General features: G+C 41.2%; 1 protein-coding gene across 4 annotated transcripts in view; it reads right to left on the bottom strand.

The window, feature by feature from the left end:
• ctnnd2a (catenin (cadherin-associated protein), delta 2a) overlaps positions 1–26,742 on the bottom strand; it is a 247,828-nt gene that overhangs the window by 140,670 nt on the left and 80,416 nt on the right. For all 4 annotated transcript variants that reach the window (XM_085762951.1, XM_085762953.1, XM_085762950.1 and 1 more), the window contains exon 3: positions 22,920–23,032. In XM_085762951.1, the coding sequence (XP_085619077.1) occupies positions 22,920–23,032 (113 nt within the window). The remainder of the gene's footprint in view (positions 1–22,919; positions 23,033–26,742) is intronic.

Here is a 26,742-nt window from a genome sequence, read left to right as displayed (position 1 = left end):
TAATTTGTCAATAATATGTTAAACAGTTGTGGACAGTGCATAGTCATAAGACTTATAGACTTATAGACTATAAGACATAAGAATATGTCACCTGTAAGACGTTCAGGGACAGTCAGACTTTGGCTACAGACACATTTGGGATCTGAATAACTTCTGAAAATATGAGCATTCAGTTTCAAAGTGATTTAAAAATCACTGTGTGATGATATCGACCGGTAAAAATTATTTATCCATCCTGAAAAAATAATCACGAACACTGACACTCAATATACTTGCATCATATACTCTTCTCGCATCCATCACAGGTTGACTCTGTAAACAAGCTCAACTGATGGATCACTAACAGTGCTGACAAACTGTGGGCAATGCAGAAGGTTGCATATACATATTTATATCAGCATCCATACAATATATTATTATAGTCATTATAAATACAGATGCTCCTGACATGTCACCACGGTACAATAAAACAACCAAAACATTCATCAGAGCTTAGTGATGGAAACATGTCTTTCTTATATAACTGAGAGTGTGGAGAAGCATTGGCTGGCTGTAATCAAGCTGTCATCTCATTTGCACTTGTTTAAAATGTATTGGTTTCATCCAAATGTTCACCAAACCAAAAAATTCTAAAATCCTCACACAGATGCATGAGAATATCTACTAACATGGATTGAAAGACAAATAACTGACTTGTTGGGCAGTGACGGCATGTGAAACTTTGATTTGGAAGCTCATCAAACTTTTACACCAGGTCAGTGTGAAACATTGATCATTTTTCTTTTGAAGTGTAAAAATAAATGCCTATAAATGTAAGGCTAAATTATGCTTACTCACTTGTCTATATGGAGCTGGTTTGGGAAACACTCAAGTGTTTGTGTAGAGATGTCTGTTGAATGGATACAAACCTACCCACTGGTGGTTGTCATAACAACCGTGTTTGTACTTCATCATCCTCAGCATGACAGCGTGACACTATAGCGGTAATCTGTCAATCTAGAGTGGGCTTTCATGCTCTGTGCAGGATGTGGAGGTGGGGAGTGTGTCCACATGTGTGTGTGTGTGTGTGTGTGTGTGTGTGTGTGTGTGTGAGAGAGAGAGATTTGAAATTGCCTTTGTGTTGAAAGTGGGCGAAATGACAATGTGAATTTAAAAAAAATGAAATCAACACAAAACTACATCACAAACCCGACTCAGACTGACACAGAAATATGCCAGAACTCCGAGCCTGAAAAGCAAAATGTGTTTTTGTTTATGTGGAAGCATGGATATGTAGCCTGTCTACTTTGACTGTATGCAGCATAAGTCTATATAAGTCTGTGCGTGCCTGTATATACCCGTGTGCGAGCTCTCAGATACTCTATTCAGAAAACAGTCTATTGTGCTCACAACAAGGCTGAGGACAAACTTTTGTGGATATGACAGCTGAATGACAATTCAACAGTGGGGCTGGAAGAGAATTGTCTAGTCAAAATGTTCACTGAAATGACTTCTAATGCCTGACTACTGACAGCTGCAACAAAAACTCTATCCCTGCATGAAAAAAGGAAAAGAAAAACTCAAAGAAAACAATGCACCATGGTACTGAAGACTGCAAAAGGAATATTTCAACTTTGTGCAGCCTATTCTTCTCCCACTCAACCTCTTTCACATATTCAAATTTCACATGCAGATGTATTGCCTGTGAACATGTGTGTTTGCATGTTTAAAATGTGTTTAGTGTTTTGTGTTGATGTGTTGTGAATGTGAATGGAAGAAAAGACCACTAGAGGTAATCTGTTTTCATTCAGCCTTAATCTAATCTTAAACACACTTGCACATGCATTCTACACACACAGTCACGCACATGTGCATGCGTTAACACACATTCATTCAGTTACCTGTGTGTGCTTACGCATGCACAATTGTGGGTTTCCAATGTGAACAGCACCTGCTGGTTGCACTATTTCAGCTCGGGAACATCTGCTGTGTGTGTCTAAATCACCAAGCTATTATAGTTATTATGATAGGTGGGCTATCGCTGTTTTGCCCCAGCACAGATAATGACAGAATACCTCCATGCATAATTCACCAGGGACGGGTGGCCTGACACTGGGTGTGCCCTGCATTATTGTGCTCCACACAGACATTATACTGAGCGTCATACTCATCTAACAAGGCTCACTGCAGCAAGACTGTTATGACATGTCACTGAACTAGAGATTAAAGGCTCCACTCCTGACATTATGAAATGTCAGAATAAAAGTTTCACTTTTGGTAGATTACTGAACGATAGAATAAAATCTTGATGCCTTAATTGATAATTCAGCTGCAGACACAGTCAATCTTGACGGATCAATCAGCTATAATAATGAGATTTGCTTGCTCCTCATTATTTAACTTGAGTAAACAGTATTTGCCTTTTTCTAATGAGACACTGAGATGTTTTAAAAACTGGTGTGCGGTTTCAGTGTACATGTACTTACAATTTGCGCTTTGGGTGCATGCAGAGACCCAGGAGCCTTGTAATATGTACAGTATACAAAATGTGCACAGCAGGATGTTTAGTAGAAAGACCAAATAAGTACAGTGAGCAGCCATAGACCAATGTAGATGCTCTGATCACAATGGCAACAGCAGAGATTCAAAGAAACATGATGCTGATTCAGTTACCCCCAACGCCACGCTGGAGTTGTCAAGGTCAGTGTTGACTGACTTGTAGGGGAGTGCATTGGCACTGCCCTCACGATTCGATTCGATTACGATTCAGCAGGTAACGATTCGATTCGATTCGATTCTCCGATGCATTGCGATGCATTGCAATGCATCAAAATTCTACTGCACACAACATGGCAAATTTTTCATCAGTCATGAAATATTGAACAACAGATTTTATCGGCTGCTATGTATTATCACTCTCCTGTATCTTTGACATAAATGTCATAAAATAAAACAAAATTGAATGGTACAGGTATTGGATATGGGATTTTCAAACCTGAAAAAGAAAACATACATCACCTCTAGGGCTGCCCCCAAAAATTAGCCGACCAAAATTTCATTGGTCGATTGGTCGCAGGAAAAAACAAACAAACCTTTGGAGCCGTGTCTTGTCAATATTAACTCAAAATCAATATGACTGAACTATATGAAAGACTACGGGGCTTTTATTTTGAAGGGCCCGATACAGGAAGTCGTGACACTTTCTGTTGTGGTTGTTTTTACACGGCACGACAGGTCTCTCTCTGCATCAGAGACCCCCCAGCCTGAGCTCAGTCACTCCCCCTCCTCTACTGTGTTTATTGGTGATAAACGGGCATACTACCTGTAGTAACGGTAAAACCCGACCGGCTTGTTGAGTCTCGGACCCAACACGGCCGGACTCACAAGTGTTAATTAATTAATTCTCAACCCGACCGCGGGTGAAAAAAAAAAAAGGAAAAAGAAAGCCAGCGGCAACACTGCTACTGCTGGTGCTGCTGCTTAGCATGTAGCTACAGGCTGCGCATGTCGTTGCTCCGGAAATGCCCCCGGAGGTAATTGAAACTTCACAACTTTATTTGAGGCCAGAAAATAAACAGTGACATAATCGATTATGGCACGTTGCCGCATCGATGCTGAATCGTGCATGTCCCGCATTGCAATGCATCGCCGAATCGATTATTGTTGACACCCCTACTGACTTGCACTGCTTTTACAAACACACACACATACTGACATATTTATCACTCCACCTTGAACTTTTTATATCTTTACCATGAACTGTGAGATAAGCTTTTCATTCTGAACCATGGCTTGTTTAAGAAATTTAACATTTTCTATTTGTCTACTACATCGCAAGCATTATTTTAAAGGTTACAAAGTCATGTAAAACAAATAAACAAACAAAAAACTCTTTAACAAAACCATTAGCAAAAATTGGAAGTTATCCGTTGTTGGCTCCATTAAGGCCTCCTTGAATGAATCATAATTGCATGTGACAGAGTGGCAGTAATATTAGCCTAACAATACAAATTTACATATGAATGATAATAACACAGGCTACTAATTACAGCAACAAAAATTCTAATCAAAAGGATAGATGATGTATCAGCACAGTGCTGGCCCACAAAACTTAGAAAACAGTTGGCAACCAGACAACGAATCATTATCAACAGCATTTTCTCTATAAGCCACAGGTTTAGGCGCAGTTCATGGAGTTTTCAGCACGGTTGTGTGACAACCCTCTCCACCCTGTTTACCTGTTGCCTCCTGTGTGTGGCTGCTTTTGTTGCCCGGTACTAGAGGTGAATGTGCTAAGGGTTGTCAGTACCTGGTTCATCAGCAGACCTAGCAGACCTACATGACCCGGGGTTGTCAGTACCTGTGCTCATCAGCAGACCTAGCAGACCTGGACCCCCCCACCCCCCACCCCACCCCTCTGCACTCGTGCTTTTAAAACCAACACCGCAGCTCAGTCCTGGTTCACTCTCCTCCCTGAGACAGCCATTTGGTTTGGTTTGGTCTGCTGCACCACAACATAGCACACGCAGGTCTTCACTCATGCACTCACTTCTGTCCTTCAGATCTTCAGAAAACACATTGTTAGTTTCATTTCTCCTCCAAGCATTATTCTCCCTTCTCTAAAAAGTCAAATATTTATTAATTGCTTGTGTGCTTCTCCTTTTTTCTTATCATGGCCATGTAGCTCTTGTGGCTACATTTAGAGCTCTTGATGTGGTTCACATTAAACACTGACTATTGATAATATAGGAATTTCAAGTGTGCACTACAACCATCTTGAATTCAAGCAAGCCATAATTTAAATAACATTTTATATTTAACATCTTTAAAAGCTTGTGAGAGCTTGTTTGAATTGTCCTGACGCAGGCGATAAAAAGAAGCAAAGCCAGGAGTGACTGTGCCAAAAAGCTTTTTAAACCCACTTTTTCCACACAGAAAATTGATCAGAAGTCATGAAGGGGATCAATAAAGGATTGGACCAATAAGCAGAATTGATAATGGCATTGGTATTGATAAATCTAATCAATTCCCATCCCAAGTGGGGTTACACAAAGCGGTATTTACAAAGTGAAATGGTTTTTCAAATGTTTCAAATGAGGAGATGAATGCACAAATACTAAAACGCGGTGTGATGTCGACCCCAATAAGCATGCTCATGCACCGCTCTATTACTGATAGAAAAGATTATTGGCAGTGAGGGATTAACAGAGATTACAGAAACCAAAGTGGAAACACTTGGCCGCAACAGTCATCATAATTTGCCAACTGTGTTGCTGGCTCGCCGTCAGAAACGGTTTGGCCTCACCCAGCGAGAGTCACTAATGATTGATTCTACACGTACAACTGTCATTGTCGCTAACTGAGGTCCGGGCTGCGTGCAGTCAATCACCAGAACAGTTTTAAAGCTAGTTGGGATTTTCATAAAGTGGATTGTGCTCTCTGGAATAAATGTGAAACTGATGCTGAGTTTCTTTCCCGTCCCATACTTCAATATTTCCCCTCTAGGTTTCTGTTGTGTCATGATTCATGCTGTCAAAAGGAGAAAAAAAAAAAAATTGATTTGGAGGAGATGTGCGCTATATGTCTGACACTTCTGTTTAACATATAATTTTCATGAAGTGATGGAGCAATTTGAACTTTTTCAGCTTTTACATTTTTCATGCCAATTCCACACTTCCCTTCTGCCATCCACCTTTACACAAATGTGTTCCCTCAGACGACACTTCCTGTTCTTTAAGAGTCCATTTATGCCAGCGGACATACTGCAGTTGCCAGCGTCATATTTCTTTTCGACAACAAGCAAAATCACCCTACTGTCTCTATCTTGTCTGCTAAATAAATTGTAATCTCCCGCAGCCCGTCAGGCACCGTGAAACACACACACACACACACACACATCAATATGACAAAGACACACACAAGCTCACACTCAAGGGCAGCAGTGTGATGTCATGGACGAATAGGACACCTCGGAGCTTTGGGGGCTGTAGCAGTCGATGGTCTAAATCACTCATCCCCCGGAGGATAATCTAACCAATGATTTAGTGGGAGTCACTGAGTCACTCTCAGCAGCTTCCACTCCAGTGGAGGGATATATTAGTGTGTCTGTGTGTGTGTGTTCATGGCGTTGTAGACAAATTTGGTCTGAAGCCATGGTTGTGAGAACATTTAGGCCGGTGCTCACCATCTAAAACCACTGATTGAGTTCTTTTTAAGGGTCCAGGGCCGGTCTCACAACTCTGCAGAGTTAGGCGAGTCTTACTTCAGATCAAAAAATAAAGATCCATGTTACCATGGTAGCATGCCTGGTAATTAGCGACACCTGTGTTGAACAGTTGCATCTGACAGCAGCAACAACAACAAAAACAAAACAGGAAAACATGTTATAATTTGTGAAAGAAACAAGAAGTGAAACAATTTTTAAGTCTGCAGCCACGATTATTTTGATTGTCACACTTACAACTGAATTTCCCGAGTACAAAGTAAAAGACATTAAAAAAAAAATCCATTATACTATTATAAAAAAGTACCAATTTACCCAGAAATCATTGTACCAAATTCTGACTTTGTGTGCAACAGATGAATTCAGACATCATCTGATTGACTATTTGTTATCTCCAAGTAATAGACTACTTTGTGGACCTGGCCCTCGGTCTAGGTTAGGGTTAGGGTGGGTTAGGGTGAGGCTTTTACTTTATAGTTCAGGTTAGGGAGTAAGTTTAGTTAAGGGGTCTTGGCAATGTGTGATGTGTTGCGCAATTGTGTGTGTCTGTGTGCGAGAACAAGCAAGGGGAAAGAGGTTATTCGCCTTACATCGTCTCCCTTTGTGGCTCCCATGAGACCAATTACCAATAGCCTGTGGCTCCACACACACATATGTAATCTTACACTACATAAGAACTGCTGCTTGACAGTGTGATCAACATAATGACTCAACGTGAGCTTCATACATCAGCGTTCCTAACTGAAAGGTGACAGCTTGAAGCATGTGAGTTATTACATAAGAACGCAGAGAGAAAAAAGACTTCACACCGTTTACAATCTGAGGCTGGAATCGGGAGCAAATGTTGGCCCAGGAAGTGTTTGATGTCACTAATGCTGTGTAAACTTGTGAGAGGTCAGCGTGATGAACAAACAAATCAGCCAGAAGCCTCTTCCTTTTTGCCTCTTATCTAATTATTGACACTGGAATGGACACTAATCTTGTTACAGAGCACGGGGAGCTTTGCATCCTCGTTTGGTGCTGAGCTTGATCTTCGACTTTCTTCTGGTCACTCAGCAGAACTCCACAGGGCAACATCGAGGCTTTCTTTCAGCTGATTCACGTTCTCATTGTGCCATTTGTTAGGATTTTAAAGACGCTCTACGTGGGCACCATATTATGATATAATATTCAACTGTTTTGATAGATTTCATGATGTCTGAAAAATGATCTTTCCATCTATTCCTGCACAGAAGCTATAATGTGTTCATGTATTGTATTGTAATGTCTTCCTGATCCTATAAAAAGAAAATTAATTATACTCATGACCCATTACATAAATACAGGTGTGTGTGCGTAGGTGTGTAGGATGACGATGTAGTTCACACAGCATGAATACATACATACAGTATGTGGGATTTTATGCATACATATGATTGATTGATGTGAATGGTGTGATGTGACATACTGGGGCCCTGGGGCTGAGGTTTTAATTAACTGGTGGGAGAGGAGCTGGCTGGACCATCTATTGCAATATATCACCATGTCTCATACACACAGACGCACACATGCATGCACACACACACAAAAGCCATCTGGCTACAGCAGGGTGCAGCTAACTTGTAAGCAATGTGATTTTTACAGTCTATCGTTTCGCCTGCTAACATCACAAAGTTGTTCCTTCTTATCATGTTCCAGTCTGTCATCAATAGGCTCCGAATGTGTGAAAGTCAACACTGGTTAACATCTTGAGAAATCAGAGACACAAAGACAGGTTTGATGTCATGATTGGCTGATGTGTGTTTTCTGTCTGGTGCAAAAGAAAATACACAAACCTACTGTAAATCAGCCAATCAGTGTTCGGTTGTTTTGATTGTGATGTTTTATTAAAGGGTGGAAGATTTATATTCAGTCCACATCTCACTTTCAAGGTGGGATTCACACACAAATAAATGTGTCTTGTATGAATGCCTCTAAAACAAGAAAAATTACACCTACACTCTATATTATGAATGTATAATACAAGGAAATACTAAAGAAATGGGTTGAAACAATAAGAAAGAATGTGGTAATGACAGTGGACAATAAATGTGTGAATTATATTCTGCTTTATTGTAAATTCCCCTAATGCAGGTGTCGATGATTAAGAGTAACAACTTCCAGCATGTTTTAAAACAGTGAAATATCACCATCCACACACCTCCATGTTCCATGCTACAAGTGCTTTGGTGTATTTGATACTATACACTATGTGCACTGGCTCCAACTGAGCTTCCTTTTTTACACCTCAAGATGATGTCTGCCTCCATTTTTAGTGATCAAGGACCCTGCATCGACTAAAAAAAGGAAGACCTGAGGTTTGATGTGCTGACTGCATCCTCTTCTATAAAATGTACCTCATCGTTATACACTACAGTCTCCTTCTTTGCTCTCGTTTCATCTTGATTCATCTCATCTAGAGAGGAGAGCACAGACTCTTTTTGTGTGTGGAAAATAGCCAGGGGAGGCACCCGAGGGCTAGAACCTCAGAGTAGATGCCAACCTTAGCACATTTAAACTAGCTACCAGACAGGTGGCGTCTTACAAAGATAATAAAAAAGCACACAAGAGCGAGCCGACATTATTGACGCTGTAAGGCCCAAACGGGCTGCTTTATAGTACTGTAGGTATACATGTGCAGTGTTCAACATGATTGCAAATCTGAGTTTTAGATAAAAAACAAACAAAAAGGAGACAGTAAGAGAAAGAAACACACACAGCAAACTAACAAGTGTCATACAAGCTGTTGTAGAGAGACTATACACTACACGTCTGCACCGGGGCAAAGTGTGTCAGTAGCTGTTCAGTATGTAAAGTTAAAGCAGATATCATCGGCACGGCCGTTTCGGCTAATGCTGTGTCCAAGGCAGGCTTTTGAAACCGTAAGTTACAGCTTCAAGTCACAACTACGACTTGGTAGCGTTCCAGGTAACCCGTAGCTCGTGTTTTTACCGTCCTGTTGTCTGTGAAAGTTCCCTATAACGGCCACTCGTAACTTCCGACCCGTGAACTCGTACCAGATCGAACTGGTATGACTTCACAGGAAGGAAAAACACAAAGTACGAGTTTCCTTGAACGCACCATGAGTTAGCAGCCCCCGCCCTTGTCAGGCATCAATTGGTCCTCGTGCTACGTCACCACATTCACGCGCATCCCTTGGCTGCACACACAGCCCTTCATGCCGTTCTCTCTCCTCATTGGATAACACTTGTATCCCACAAGGAAAATTTTCTCCTCGGGTTACAGCAGAGCAGAGTGACGGAGAGACTCGTGTTTAGGCTGAAATACTTCATGTAAGTGATTGCTGACGGAAAATAGGACTATTTAGGACTTATATTAACAAAAACATTCCACTGATATCTGCTTTAATATACTGATATTGTTCTCGTTATTGTTCCTCATGTGCAACACCTGCAAGTTGAAACATGAAAAACTGTGTCTCGCCACAAAATTTCATCTAGATGATGTCAGGTTTGACTCATAGAGTGACTCCCACCACCCAGGCTGCCGTCTGACTCATTGGGTTACAATGCAAACAGGAATCGATCTCGAAGCATCCAGAGCAGGTGATAAAAGTCACAATGAAAAGTGTAATCAAATCATCTGGTTACGGCTCCTGGGAGGATTCTGCCCCCACATCCAACCTCTGGCCTACAGGAAAATAAACTTGCTGCTCGCTCTCTTGTGTTCTCTCTATCCTCTGTAAAGTCTTTGCAGGAATATGATGCTTTGTTCAGCACGGCATCGAGCATGCACTGCTTTATGTTTCAATTAATGAATCTAATCAATCACTTGTCTTGTCTTTCTGTTTGGTTCCAAGCTGCCGAAGACTTTAGCAGCCCGCTCACGTCGGTGCCAGAGGTAACGTTGCAGAAAAAGACCCGGACTGGAAACAGACAGTTTGTCTCTTTTGTTGATATTCGTCCTCTTCACTTTGTCGTTATATATTAATGACAAAGTGTTGGTGAACTTCACAAAAAGAAAGTGAAAAACTTCAGTTTGTGAAAAAGAATATATACAGTTGTCACCAAAACCACTGGTCGTTGGGATGCACACAGACACACACAACCCAATCACCCACATAGCCTCCACTACAAGCAGAGAGCTTCTCCTCAAACTGCTCCAGGCGTCGATACCTTTGGCCTCAGGGTATGATGCCTCCTGAGGACAAACTCACTCATATTCTCTTTCTCTCTCTCAGTCTGTTTCTGTGTTTCTCTTTCACGCAGACGCACACATGCAAGGTGGTGCTTTCTGCATTCCTGCACAGAACCTTTTGAGGACGTCGGTGAGGGAACAAAAACTTGAAAGCAATCACGTTTTGCATGCCAGCGGTAAAATGCACATTCTCTGGGACAGACATCTTCATTACTGCCTCTGCATTCATTTTTCAGTTTGTGTTTTCACTCCCCCAAAAATATTCTCTGAGAGCATCTCTGGGGCACATTGACTCTCAATCTCAAACTCTTCAGAACAAAAGCATCCCCCTCAAAAAAAAATTCAATAAAAGAGTTTGTCTGCAGAGAGCTTTTAGTGTAAAGCAGCCACACCACAGTGGGGAAAAGGCTCAGCTTGTATAAGCAGTAACTTAACACACCATGGCCAGGCAGAGATCTCCCCCGCTGCGAGGCTATAGCGGAAACAAATCTCATCTCTGTTTGGAGCGGGGTGGCTAAAGCCAACCAACGTGGGCTAGCGTGAAAACCCTACAAGTCTCCGGACATTATTACTGCATTACCTGCAGTACTGGATATACATATATCCAGTGGATGTGAATGTGATGGTTGGTTGAGCCAAACTGAGTCAGTGGAGGATTAAACTGATCACATCTCACACCTCTCTTTCCCTTTCACTGACACATGTGGTCCAAGTCCTTTTAAGTTGTTTTTATATCCTGTTTCTATGTTGGTTTCATATTATATCATGAAAGTGAGAGCTCATACGTAATTGCTGAAGGATGTCAAATCATTTATATTTCTGGAAATTCCTATGAATGGAGATTCGGTAAAAAATGTGGATGCTATTTCAACTCCTAGGTTTCAATATCATGAGTAGAAATACACCACAGTGGAACACCTACACTTTCAAGTAGCGTCATAATATTGACTGATTGATTGATTCATGGGTAACATTACAAGTAATCAGTTTCTGTAATGCATCTCCACTGTGATCATTGTGTTTTGTACTAAAACTGTTTTAAATTACAGTTGGCATTTTTTGAAACCGGCTTATTTTAATCCTGTTAAATGGAAACCTTTTCTCCCCAACACTGATCACGCTGTCACCACGCACACTCAAACACAGAGGAATACATGCCTACAAGGTGGCAAGCAGGCAGGCAGACAGCGCAGTAAAACACCACAAATTCTACATATTAAAAAGCGCAATAATAGTCTGTCAAGCTCTTTGAGTGTGTGATCCATAAAACATCTCGGTGTATGGATGAATGCACACACACACACACTTTTATCACTTTTTTTCAGCCATTTCTGTTGATTTGGCAACAAAGTACAGATCACAGTCCCACATAAATGCATGCTAATAACTGGCTCCATTGACCTGACACATACACTCTTCTTCAGAGCAGTTACATGCACCAAAGTATGAAGGGGCGCCAAACCAAATGATACACGCACACACACACACACAGTGAATATTTTACGTAATGAGCTCAGGGTGAGCACAAAGTGTGGCCCCTGAAGCACAGAACAGACACAAGCAAGGAAATTTACTGTTTCTCTGACTAATAAGGGAAGAATACACACAGACAAAACAAATGATGAAATATCTTTCACGGATATAATGTCAAAAGCAGCGGTGAGATCATATTTCCATGTTTGGTTAAGATGTGATCAGAGCTCTCTGATGAATACATGATGGATGAGATGACTGACGTGGATATACAAACAGAAGAAACCGCTGCACAGCCACAAAATATCATCATGGGGGACTATCATGGCCATTAGTGTCAAAAACAAAGAAAAAACATATAACACACAAATAGCCATCAGGTGTCCTATTATATAACATCTGGGGAGACATTACCTTCCACAGCATTGGTTAATAATCTCATTTCTCTTCGTGCCTCTCTCCCTCTTCTCTCCTCTCACTTCACACCTTGCTTTTTGAATCAGTCTCTGATTTTTTTTTTATATCTTCCTCTGTCCGTGCTTTCTCTCTCAGTTTCTTTCTGTCACACACACTCTCTGTTTTTCCCTCTGTCTGCCACTCTGGCATGGTTTCGTTGGTTCTTATCTATTCTCCCCACTATCTGGTGTTGAGGGAAGATAAGCAAGCATTTGCATGTTTAATGAACCAAACACCCCCGATTCCCCTCAGTATGAGGACACACACATACACACGGGTGCACAGATACAGGCATGCACACGTGCACACACACACGCGTACACACAGCAGTGCTGCTGTTGTTGTTGTTGTTGTTGTTGTTGGCCCTGCAGGCCTTCATCTCCTTGCAACTGACATGGAGTCACCAGCTGCTGACTCCTACAGGAATAAACATGGCCTATCTATTCGCCCTCACATCGACAGCTGGAATGACAAGCAGTGGACATTATTGGACCTAATCAGATGATTTCAAAAACCAAAAAGGAAATCTTATGACATAATGGCAAGAAACAACTCAATCTGAAGTCGAGTTAGAAGTTTATTAGATCCCTAAGAGAGCATATAAAGGCTGAATACCTGATGATCAACACTGACATAAAGCTGACAGGGTGGAAACAGGATGTTACTACAGAGACAATCTCATTATCTCTATGCAAAATGCAGAAATATGCAATTCATATTTTGACAAAATAAATATACTTCCAGCCTGCAAATGAATGCCATATCTGTCTGCAGAGCATCAGTGTCTCTCAACAGGATAAGTAAGCCGAAATCTCTGCTGACTTAGTGTTGGTGAGTATTTGATTTTAGTTAAGCTGTTTAACTTAAATATTTGACAATTTATTGCAAACTATTGTTAGCACAACATGCATGGAAAGCTTGTTGCAATAGGAAAAGTACAGAGACACGAGTGGGAGAGAGAGTCAAAATCCTGATCCCGAAGCACATATGTCCACAAACATAGCTGAGACTTTTCTGTCACACTCATTGAACATATTGTTGCCCCAAAATGTGACAAATGTAACAGCTGTCTGCAAGAAATGACTCGTCCAAAACAAGTAAACAGTTGATGACAAAAAAAAGGGATCATTTTAGTATGAGCAAAACAAGAATGATGAGATGAGAGAGAAATTAGATGGGGGGAAAAAAACAGCAGGCACTGTGTTCATCATAAGGAAGACGAACAACCTCAGAAATTGGCAACATGCAGCCACCCATCAAACTGACAAACTTTAATGTGCAAAGATTAGCATTAGCACTCCATTTGGTCTCATGTTGAAGCAGATTGTTTCTCCACAGAGTGACAGAGCTTTCGCTGTTCTGGCCAGCGTTCAAGAAATCATCGCCATCGACATGGACAAGCAGGATTCAGGCTCTTAGTACACTCTGTACACACCGGCTGTACCTAAATGTCCCTGAGCAACAATCAATCGCCAACTCCCTTACCTTTTACTGCACTGCTGAGTGTGCTGAGGTAAAAGTGCATTCTTCAATTAGCAGCGATAATGAAATATCAGCTTTTATAGATTTATGATGACAACAACATCTTTTGTTTTAATTTAAATAGCTAACCTGGCTGCTAGCAAGGTTTCCGAAGTAAAATCTCAGGCTGCTGCAGCCACAGTGAAATGTGTCATGCGAGGGGGGGTATGTGTGTGTGGGGAAGGTGCTCGTTGAAACGCAAAAAAGCCAAGAGGTAATTTAAGGGCAAAGACAGATAGATAGGGAGGAGAGATGCAACAACACAGAGAGGCAGACAGAAAGATAGACAGTGGGGACGAGAGAGGTGTGAGAGATGTTGCCACCTGCCACCATTTTTCTCATCTCCTCTTGGAAATGCATCATCAGTCATTAGGGGGGGAGCATGAGTCGTGGTATCATCACTCACACACATGCACGCTCACCCAAACACAAGGTGTATTTTAAGGTGTAATGCAGCGGCCTATAATTTGAGTTCCCTCTATGCAGCATTTTGCTGAGCTTATAAAACCGCCTGCGGCTAATGGTGTGATGGATCCCTCTATTATCACTCAATGCAGGAGACGCGAGTGGGGTGTAGTGAGAAAAAGGAATGTAATTGGACAGTATTTTAGCTGTGGCAAAAACAGGAAGGTGGTCAGGAACAGAAAGAGAGCATGTAAAAAGCTGTGAAATGACATGTGCGTGAGGAAGTCTAAAAGCTGTGAGGGGGGTGTGGGGGTGGATCTGTCCTATGAATTAAATCAAAAAAACATAACTGTGTCTGAAAAGCTGTTTCGGATTCAAATAATGTAACGAATAACAGCAAAAAAGATCCATGCAGTGAAACATGATTAAAGATACTTTGATTTAAACCACATCTTGAACTCAGAACACACTTAAAACAGACTAAATGATCTGAACTGTAAAGAGCTTTTTTTTGCTAAAAGTTTGGTCCAGCTGTTCATGTTCCTCACAGGATGAATCATGACCAATGTAGGAGCATCTTTGCCTCACAGAGCCGCCGACATGAAACTGCAGGCTCTCTGTTTTGTTAAAACACTGATGTCAAATGGGCTTTGAAGACGAGATAAGAAGATTATGGAAAAGAGAAAAGTTAGAGAGCGAGGGGAGAAAATTGGATGAAACTGACAATAGACAAAAAAAAAGTTGATGGAAGAGAAGAGAAGAGAAGAGAAGAGAAGAGAAGAGAAGAGAAGAGAAGAGAAGAGAAGAGAGAAATACAAAACCTGATCCATTGACACACAACTAAGGGACTTTCTCAAAATGTTTCTGGCACTCCCCATGTGCCTGTGGTCTATTAGTTGCTGTGATCAAGTCCTAAGTGTGAGCGGACTAAGCCTATACCAGTGTTGTGAATGTCTGATCCTCGGGGTAGGACAACTTTATAGTCTGGTAAGTGTGTTTGCCCTTGAGAGAAGTCTTGAGCAGATGAGTGTGTCTATGTGTGTGGGTGTGTTCACATTCACAGCACAAAGAGTGTATAGCTGGTCCCTTCTGGTATGGAACTAAATGTCACCGCTTTATTAGAATAAATAGCCTTATATAGGCTCTGGGACTGGGCACCAACATACAGCAGGGCAAGCATTTGTGTGTGGTGACTTATTGCTCTTATCCACCCTCCCCCCATCTCTCCCCTCCCTCCCTCTACCTCCTGCTCTCTCTTGGACACTCAGGCTTTACCTTTCTCTGACCTACCCAAGGGGTCTTTGGGCAGATGTGTAAGTCTGAACAACACAATCAGAAAGCTGTTACTGCCTCAAGGCATGAACTTTACACCTCACTCACCCCCCTTCTCGCTCTAGCTCACACTGTTTCACACACAAACACGCACCGCACACACACTTATGGCATAGCACATATCACATATCAAAGCAACGCCTACAACTTAGTAAAAGCAATTTAAATGTTGTGTGTGCATGTGTGTATCTACCATGTGTGTGCCAAGAAAGTTTTTCTCAACACTAGGTCTCAATTTCTGGAACAAACACTTAGCTGGCTTGGCACAAGTTGTTGATGTCATTTCACCTATTTAACACATTTTCACTCATTAAAAACACACTCTGATGTAGCTACTCCTGGTGGGAAATGGTGAAAACAGGTAACACATATTGACATGTGGTGTAACACAATTGCAGACAAATGTCATAGCTTGAACACAATAAGTCAAAACTTCACACTTGTTGTGACAAAACCAATACAAACTGGGCTTAAAGTGCACAGGTGAAGGCTGAAGTATTACAGTTTTTCTCCATTGGTTTGGCTCATTTCTTGAAACAGAAATTGCATTCTCAAAACAACATGGACAAACCTCCAAACCACTTGGCAATTGTTCACAACAGAATTGAATTTCTCATTGATTTCATCAAATTGCAAATGTCTCAGTACATCTTTGCAAATGATTAAGTACAGGTAGCCTTAGCACAATTTCCAAGTGAATATCTTGTTGAGATCTTGTGTATGAGAAAGGAATTTAGTGTTGACACATGAGTGAACTGTTTTGGGAGAGATATGTGCTGAACTTTAAGACTGTATTGCTAAATGATGTTAGAGTTTTGAGAATGTAATTTCTGTTTCAAGAAATGAGCCAAACCAATGGGATAGATAGATAGATAGATAGATAGATAGATAGATAGATAGATAGATAGATAGATAGATAGATAGATAGATAGATAGATAGATAGATAGATAGATAGATAGATAGATAGATAGATAGATAGATAGATAGATAGATAGATAGATAGATAGATAGATAGATAGATAGATAGATTTTTGCAGCTACACAGAACACTGTTTTCCATTTTTCTGTGTAATGAACGATCAGTGGTGTTTTCATTTGGATTGGCTTTTACTTTTGAGCACAGACAAAAGTGTTTTGAAGTGATTGATTTTGCAAGAGGAGTCAGGGTTTTTGGTGAATGTCAGCTTACAATTGGGTTTTTGTGTTGACAGTTTTGAGAAAAGAGCTTTGACGGTCTCAAGAAATGCGTTTTAGCAATTGTGGGAAAACTGTGATGACTGAAAATGTGTTTGGAGGTTTCGCAAAGAGGTGAAATGAGATCCGCAACTTACTGCTGAAAATTGTTTATGGTTTTTGTCAAAAGAGTGACTGATTCAATAAACGGGGTAAGGCCACTGAGGGGGATTCAGAGAAACTGCGATACATGACAACAGGAAACCTAAATGATAAGGCCAAACCAAATGTCTGGTCACCACAGAACTAGCGAGCACAGGCAGAGACTGTATTCGATATCCAATACTGGACATACTGTGAAGTGCAAGTCAAGTGACTACACGCAGAGTCAATTCATTTTTTTTTTGTTTTTAGCACAGTGATAACACGGTAAAATAACATCTGTAAAACACAAGGATGAAACCTTGAGAGGATAGGGAGGAAGATGTGTAAAGCAAGAGAGAGACAAATGCGAGAGAAAAAAAAAACAATGAGAACAAGCAAAAGACGGAGAGCAAGAGAACAGGCAAGAAAATGAAAGATAATAAATCAATGAACCTATTCTGTGGCTGCCACGGGGTAATGAAAGCTATTTATTAGCCATCTCTCCATTTCTCTGTCTCTTTCCTCCTCTCATTCTGCCCTTCCTTTCTCCCCCTCCACTCTTTCTGCATTACTTTTTTCCAACACCCCCAACAGTGATGTTCCCATCTCTCTCCACTAAATGCTAATAATTCTATTAGGAACAACAAAACACCCACTTAGAGGTCACATTTGTTTCACTCAACTTGCCATGTCATCTGCATACCAACTGAGGGGCTGCCTACCTTGGCTTGGACGACTGCTTATCTGACGTGACCTTTCTGCTTTAAAATAATCGGTGAATCACAATAGACTTCCACGTGCTGTGACCTTTTTTAATTAATGACATGGTTTTATAACAACTCTACTTTGCCTCTGTCTCTCAATGCGCATGCAAAAGCATAACTGATCGCTGTAATACCCACGATTCGTCATCTATCATATCATTATGCACAACTACTTGACTAAAAAAAATGAGCCACAAGGCAATGGCATCAAGTTGGTGCTACGTTTGTGTGCAGCCAGTGGAATATGACAACAGCATAATTAAATTTAGCCAGTGAATCCATGAGCCTATGTGACATCTCATATATGGCCTTGATAATCTTCTGCCCCGAGCCACGATTACGCTGTAGCTAGCTATTTATTTTCCAAACAGTTTAATGCGCTAATAATGTGCCCCCAGAATACGCAACAAGGTCATCACAAGGCACGCGAAGGCCAAGGGACCTAATGATCTGAATCTGTCCAGGAACTGTCATTTGTCTGCCTGATGCCTGAACAAGATGCAACGTGGGTAAGACTTAAATTCTGGGGGAGCCCCAGTAGCTCACCGATGAGACTCAGAGTCATTACTGCAGTGGGTTCTCTCTCCCTCCTCTCTCCTTCTTCCTGTCTCTCCCTTCACTGTTGCTGCCATAATTAAAAGAAAATAAAAATCCCCCAAATAACTTCAGATTCGAGGTCTGCATCCTGCTGTTCTCTGCAACATTGAGCGTTGTGCTTCAGCTTTATGAATGATGTATTTCACTGTGGTTGACAACCATTATACCTCCTGTGGAAATGGCGGCTGCTGCATAAACAGATAATGAATGACAATAGTGAGTGAAAAAGCTGTAATCATATCAATTCGTCTTCACAGGAAATATTGGAATCAACAAATACTGTAAACTGATACAACACTTTTACTATCTATTTTAACACAGCGCTTAAAAATGCTTTACAAGGCACTTGGTGCCCAAAGAGCCAAATAAAAATAGCTCCAACAGTTCAGTTCTCCATGATTTAATCTTTTTCAAGGCTAAAAATGGAACATCAAAATTAGAAACCTGTCTCTCTGACATGTTTTAATAAATTTGACCCACAACTCTATGCAATTAAAAATCTTGGGTTATCTCCATATGTTTGCTTCTCCCTGTTTTGTCTAATAAATCAACTCTTAATCCATCCGCAGCATACTACATATCACAGGTAAATGACACGCCAGAATGAATTATTGTATTAGAATCACTAGTTCTACATACACACCTAGCCCCTTAAATTATCTCCACTTGTGGGATACACTGTGTCATATCCCATTCTCATCTTCATGTGATTTGGGGGTCTATTACTCACTTTGTTTTGGCATCTTCGTAATGGCGGAAATAGATTAAACAAATTGAAATCCATCAACCATAAATTCAGTGGTATAGCCCTTTAGTGGGGCACTGAAAGCTTGAGCTGCAATCCAGTCAGGCAGAAAAGACAGCAGGAGCAAACGTTTCCCACTGGCTGCCACTTACCACTAATGTTAGAAAAATGATAAATTAGTCTCGGCATGGCGTTTGGAGTGTACGTGTTTGCACGTGGGCGTGAGTGTGAGCGTGTGTGTGTGTGTGTGTGTTTCCCTCTCGTAAAGTGTTGTGTCGCATGCCAACGGTTCACAGTGTGAACAGATGTTAGTCAGTAATGCCCCTGGTTTCTGCACCACAGTCGGGCATTTTTTAGGGTCCTCAGCTCTGAGGAGGAGTCCATGGAGATGCCTAAATTGCTTTATCGAGCGGAACTCAACTAAGGACACGCAGGCTCGCAGCGGCTGCCAAAAAAACACACACAGACAGACACGCAAACACAAACACGGCGCTCACTCGCAAGCGTGTGCATTGCAAAGACACAAACAGACGAGATACAAAATCGCGCACATTTGGAGTAATAACACACACGGACACATGCAGAAAAATACAGGGTTCCAGGTAGCATGTGAGCTTAAGTTCACTTTCACGCTGACAGGCCTCTGAGTAATGGACGAACTGGTGAGTTAACATGGAAGCTGCAGCTTTCAGCCCACAGGAATCTACATCTATAAGAATATAGATACCTTTTGAAGGAAAATAGAAGAGTAGGTTTCTCATGAAATGCCGAAAATACTATATGGTTTATATAAAAACCTGTTTTACTGTCTCCACTTTTTCCCTCCAACCCAACTATGTCATGTGCCTTCCTTCGTTTCGTGCCCGTGCTTTAATATAACACCTTTTCAGTCAAAGCCAGCCACTACACTCTATATTTAGCTGTTGCCTGTCACCGAGACCCTGATGAAGGAGAGGAAAATGAGTGGTGATGTTGGAGACCATGGGAAAGGTTAGCGCTGTCTCTTTGAATAGCATCAGACTCTCTCTGATCCTTCACTGTTACATTGCAGACTGTAATATCTATACTTAGGCATGGATCAAGAAAATAAAGAAAAAGAACCACCACCAGGTAGAATCTACATAAAAAGATGAAGTCAATCAAAATGGATGAAATAAATATAGAAGATACGTGAACTCAAAAGTGAGCTGTCACACGTGTGTTTGCGTAAGCACAAAAAGAAAGACAAATGCATATCACACCTTTCAGTTGACTTGCATTGACAAATCGGAGCTACACACAGGGATGGATGTGGACTCTGTGAACTGTCAGCAGACAAACGCTTAGCTAAGCCGATCCTCTCCTATCTGATGTGATAATCATGAGATGATGCAACTGTGAGACAGCAGACTTGACAACAGACACACCGCTGCTGGAACAGAAACACACACCAGCAGATATTCTCACTAAAGTATTGCAGAATAAAAGCACATGAAGACTTCTGATGAACTTTCCCTTAAAGAAAACTTACACAGTGTGTTTTGGGTTCAAGTAGGACATCAAGTTTTTCTGAGAGTAAAAACTAGCTGCAAAAATATCCAAGTGGAACAACCAATCTTTATGGATGAGTCCTGGCTTTTTGATTTCTCCCCAGCCTCATACAAATGTATTGACTGTCCAGTTGAAACCTCATCTTAGATTATCTGTTTTATGTGTGATTTTTCTACTGCTGAGTAATTTTACTAATTGCAATTCCATTTAAATGTACATATACTGTAATAACTTATAATGAGAAGTACTGTACACAACAGTCACATGTATGACTGAGGTGGCAATAGAAAATGCTATTTAATGTATGGGCCTAAGTGTCTTTTTTTGCAGATGAGCTGTTACTATTAATATGTGAGTGGGATCAAAAACTTAATTTATTCAGTTATTCCATGCTATTTGTTGTAAGCATATCTGTGCATCGGGCTGGAATTTGCTCAAGGATTACTCACAACACAAACATACCACAGTCAACGCAGCTGCCTGAGGGAGTCAGAGGGATGCTGAATTTATATGAACCTGACAAGGCAGCAAAATAGTAAATACCTTCACCCAACTTTTTAAGTCAAGGTAGGCAAAGCCTCTGAATGTGTTGACATATGCATGAGTACCCTGTTTTTTTGTTTTTTTTTATCTACCTCATGTTTTATTATTATATTAGGAATATGACATTTATATGGAAAATAATGATCAATTTCTCTGCAGCTCCGAAACCTGAATAATTTGTTTAAATACCACAGCATCCCAAAATGCACAATTATACAGCCCTTCTGGGTGAATGTTCACTCAGTTCTCTGCAATGTATTGGGATATGTGATTCCTAAATCTAGTCTTGTTCTGTACCTCGGTCATTTGGATGGATCGGTGCATGTAGGAGACCAATATCTGAACAAGATTCTCCTGGTGGCTGGGAAGAAGGCCATTACTAAAAACTGGCTCAAGACTGACCCCCCTAGTAACAAATAATGGATGTCAATTATAGACGATATACTGGTGATGGAGCATCTTACATACAAGCTTGTCATATAAGGAGAGACTTGATTATACATAATTATATACAGGCTCTGTTCTTGATGATTGTTTTGTTTGTTTGTTTGCTTCGTCTTTCACACTCCGTAATCCAGAGGTGATTGTCTTGCAATGTATTGTTAACATTGATAACTAAAATAAATACAAATTGAAAACACAGTATTGCAGTTTCGATCATACTGTAGTACTAAAGTGGGATATGGTCTTATTCAGGTTTCTGAAACCATGATGAGCTTTTTACATGAACAAAAGAGAACCAAGAGACACCAAAACCCCAATCAAAAAACAGTATATCATTGTGTAAAAGCACTCTATGAAACAAAAAATGAGGGGAGCAATCGTTTAGTAACAGGAGAGGGGTAGATATTAAGTTCAAGGTTTGAGCTGTTAGCATAAAATTATAAATTTGCATGCTAGTCACAGACATCTCTCCTTCATCTTTACTCCAGCTCTCTGTAAAGAGCTCTCTTTCCCTCGTCTGAAAATAGTTTTAGCCACAGAAAGGTCAGACTTAATAATTGGGCAACACATTGAAGTATTCTGAAGGGTTTCAGGGCTATGGCTAACGCGCTGATTAGTACAGTAATATGAGAAAAGGGCTCCAGGAAGTGTGATACTATGACCCTGACCCAGGTTTCTGTTGCAAAGCAAAGTCTCTATTTTGTGACGGTGTACAGTATCTGTGTGGGTGGAGGTGTGCACTGTCACAGTCTCAGCAGTGGCGCTGCCAATGGCTGTGTCACTGCGTTTGCGATATCAAACCCTCAGCAAATGTCATGGTGTATGAAAGTATCAGTGCAGCATGAGAGAGTGTGAATATTTGTGTGTTTGTCAAGCGTGTCATCACACTCATAACATTCTTATGCCACGTGTCCGTCTGTATAGTACGAGTGTTAAACTTTCTACAAGCTCAGTGTTATTCTAAACCAGATAGTAGTCAGTGTGTGTAGCTGTGTCTGTGTGCGTGTGTGCATTTATCTTGGTGTGTGTTTTTGTCTGCAGCCTCAGTGTTGTCCCAATCCATCCTGCTGATAAATGCACTCCACAGCAGGGGGAACTGTTCTTTCCCACTAACATCACTCCACAGATCTGAGGGGAGAACACCGTGAGTGTGTGTGTGTGGTGCGTTGTGGTGTGTTTGTTGCGCGCGTGCACGTCTGTGAGGTGAAGTTGTATAATGATGCAGTCAGTGTTAGTGTCATGAAGGACACAGAACCTCTTCCATCATGCTCTAAGTTTACACAAATACACACATGTGCACAAAAAACAACCACTGCACACTGCACAGATACACACAGGGAGAGAGAGGGGAGGGAGGGAGAGAGAGAGGGGAGGCAGGGAGGGAGGGAGAGAGAGAGAAGGTTTTCACGTTACCTGATGCTGCTCATGCTGCCAGCCTCCGATCCCAGTTTGCATCTCTCCAGCTGTGTGGCTACAATCTGACGCTCAGCCTCAAGTTCCCTTGTCAGGCGTTCAAACTGAAGCTCCTGAGGAGAGGAAGTAAAACAAAGTGGGCGTGAGACTGAGTGAAAGAGGGAGGGAGAGAAAGACTGGGAAGCTATTAATGATAGGAACTGATGTTAAAGTTAATTCAGAGATTTGGAAACTCAAACAACTATTTTTCCTCTTTAAGATCTTACTGGTCATTAGTGAGGGATTGATGGGGGTATTAAAACTGTTAAAACCATAATATCCTTTCTAAATGTAGGACATTAACCTTTTAAAACCACCCAACAGTAGTGGGGCAGTATTTAAATGTGAATGGTAAGTTTCTCAGCAACTGCACTCAACTTGTTGGATAGGAAGTGAAGCTGTGACAGCTGCAGATCAGGGGAAGAGCTTAGGGCTGGAAGACAGCTGTGTGACAGTTTAAATAATTAACGTTCATTAACATGAATCTGATTGACAGGTAAGAAAAGGCGCGAGAAAGAGAAAGAGGGAGACTCTTTGAAACGTGGATGTATTATTAGAGGATCCATGAGATGAAAACCATCAATGTTCTGCTAAAATCCCATTCTCATTCAGTCTAGCTGGAGGAGTTGAAGCAATCCTCCTGACACTGGGTTTAAGCTAAAAAAAGATATTTGTTAAATCCCTTCATGAAGTATCTACAGTATGTTCTTCTTCGGTTTAAAAAAGCATGTTCACATTTAAATAAAATAAAAAAAACCTCAGTTGAAACTCAACACATCATGAGCGGAAGCAGAACTCAACAGGTTATTTATTGTACTGGTAATGAAAGCAAACAACAAAGAACACTAAGGGTGTATTCAGACCTTTGGCTTGTTTACTTTGTTCTAATTCAGGGGCTAAAAAAATAAAAGTATTGCATTTTCCTTTTGGGTAGTTTGTGTTCACATGGTAACAGTCCCAAGCGGTCTAAAGTTGTAAACAAATGCCATGCTGGAATCAACTGTTCTCTCATTGGTCAGAAATCTTACCCGGAAGGGGGAGGTTACCTGGGAAAAACAAAAACCATGGAAGAGAGGTCTCAACGGGCCTGAAAACTGAAACCTGACCCGGTCCAAACCACGGTTGAAGCCAAAACCAGACCGACCCGATCCGAGTAATTTCTGTATATTTTTGGCCCGATTGAAAGTGTTGCCTTTCAATTCAGTTTAATGGCAACAGCATGAATCACCACCAACAACTTTTACCTCAGTTCAGGCTGGCTTCATTCACACCAGAACAAACACAGCCTATTCATTAAATCAAGATTTGAGGCCATTGTGTGGTACAGTACAGTGGGGATCCTGACACAGAGGGCTCCAAATAAAAGAAAAAGCAGCCAAAACGTGCTGAAAAAACAATATAACAACACTGGGGCAAATTACTCTGCAATGCAAATAGTTTAATCATACTGTTTGTCCTGCAGTTTATTGACAGAGAGGAAAAATGACCATGGGCATGATCACTTTTTAGACTTGTAAAATCCAGTGTGATGGTGCACAGTCATGCGATAAGCACAAAAACTCATGGACATTCTTATTATTCAAATTGGACTTAATGAATACCCAAATGTAGACCCTTGTACTTTTTTTTCTTTTTAACTCTGTGCTGCTATCCGTCTACACACAGCCTTTTGTGTGTGGCTGCAGTCTGGCAAGTTGCATGCTCACAGTTAAACCCATGCCAACACAGAGCGCTGGCATGGGTTTAACTGTGAGCCGCTTGCTTTAAGGCTGCATAGATGGTAATTCTGGGGGAGGTGTGAGTGTGTGCCTGTCACTCTGAATACCCCTGAATGCACTCCCCTGAACCCAGCTCTGTTTGTGTGTGTGTGCACACGTGTGTATACTGATGCATTAAGTGGCTTACTGACAGTAACATATCAGAAAACTCACCATGAGCCAAACAGATGAGATTTCAAACCTAAAAAAAATCACCTTGTGTGAGTGTGCGCGTGCACGTGTGCGTGTTACCACACTGAAGCAGATCAATAGTGCACTGAATTCCACCCTACTACACTGAAGATTTTGTGCTGCGTGTGTACAACTGGGTGCATGTGTATGCCAGAGCCAGAGAGCGTAGACGTGGAGAGTGTATGCTGGTTTGATTGGTTTTCTCGAAGCCATTTGAAGTTCTGAATGAGTTGATCCCCAGTCTATCTCAAGTCTCCAACCTCAATCCCCTCTCCTCCCCAAACACTGAAGAGCACAATGCAATTCATCTCCCCTTATTCACACATGCCTACAGCTAGCATTTACTCATAACTATGCACATGCTTTCCTTCTCGCCCTGTCTCTCGCTCATACACACATGTATGTCCTTGCTTTCTCTCTCTTCTCCTTTCCTATCTCCTTCACATACACACACATAAACACACATTCACTTAAGTGCCAAAAGTAAGCCTCCCAACACATGCATATGTAAGACTGGTAGGATTGATCTCACTGTGGGATATTCCTATATGCACTGCCACATGCTGTACTGTTTGCATTGAATTGTTAATAAGAAAAAAAAACTTGTACCTTTACAGACACACAACTCCTCAGTCTTGTCCTCATTCACTCAAACTCCCCCTCCCTCCCTCCATCTTCTGCTCTGCCTCCTGCCAGCAACTCCTTTCAGGACTTCCCTCTCACTACGTGCAACAAGATAGATCTCATACATGTGAACAACAAACTAGCTGGTTCAGCCACCCCTATGATTTGCAAAGCGAGGTGACGCTGGGAAATTTGAACAGGGTCTATTAAACCCTCTGGACCCGTAATTTTAAATTACAGCTTTGTTTTACAGCGAGGTGCCTCGTTTCAAAGCCCGGCGCAGTTCCCACTGCAGACTGCTTTGTCACCTTGTTTGCCACAGCTGCAACTGTTTTAAATCCTCAAGGTGTAAAAATGCAAATCCCTGCACCCATTATGCTAATTGATGATGTATAATGCCTCAACAGTAAAGTCCCTTAAATGCCTTCTAAGGTAACATGGTATATGCCTGAATGCTAAAAACAGATGGAAAACCTGTTAAACCAGGTCTATATTGAGGTAAATTTTTGTTAAATTATGCATAAGCCTTTGTCACACCCTTTCTTCATTCAATTCCTTCGCCTAAGGAAGTGCCATGTTGTTGCAGTGTAATGATAAATGATGCCTCTGACGATAGATTGTTACTGAAAGATGCAGAGGATGTTCGCAAAGTGGCTGAGGGTTACTACCTGCATTTCTACCAGGCAGGCAAATTTAACCAATTTGTCCAATTACATGCCACTGTGCATTTAGATTAGCTGAAACTCCTAGACAGTAGAGAGTCAATACAACTCCACTTTTATTGATATATAGCACCAGCCAGGCCACAACAGAAGTTATTGTAAAGCATTTTTTTTTTACATAGAGCAGGTCTAGACTGTAGCTCTTTATCATACTGATTACAGACGCCCAGCAATTCCCAGCACGAGGAAGCACAGTCACACAGAGAGAGAACAGGGACCACCAAGCAATTATAATGATAACGATGGTGCTACTTCTACTCCTACTAATACACCTAGCACCACTATTAACAATATTAATGATCATAATAATAATGAAAGTAGCAATAGTAGTAAGTTGAAGCAGCAGGTGTTGCTATAGGAACAGGGGGTTTTTGGTTTAAGTATGCTGCAGTTTTGGTTCGATATATAATTATCCTTAAGAGAGCTTTGTTGACACTCATTCACCTCTTTCTTTATATTGTATTGTACAATTACTGTACACTACTATAC

Source organism: Trachurus japonicus, chromosome 20 (genome assembly GCF_045865225.1).
Source record: "Trachurus japonicus isolate A0001 chromosome 20, Traja_1.0".
In the NCBI taxonomy this organism is placed as follows: domain Eukaryota; kingdom Metazoa; phylum Chordata; class Actinopteri; order Carangiformes; family Carangidae; genus Trachurus; species Trachurus japonicus.
This window is presented reverse-complemented; position numbering and strand designations above follow the sequence as displayed.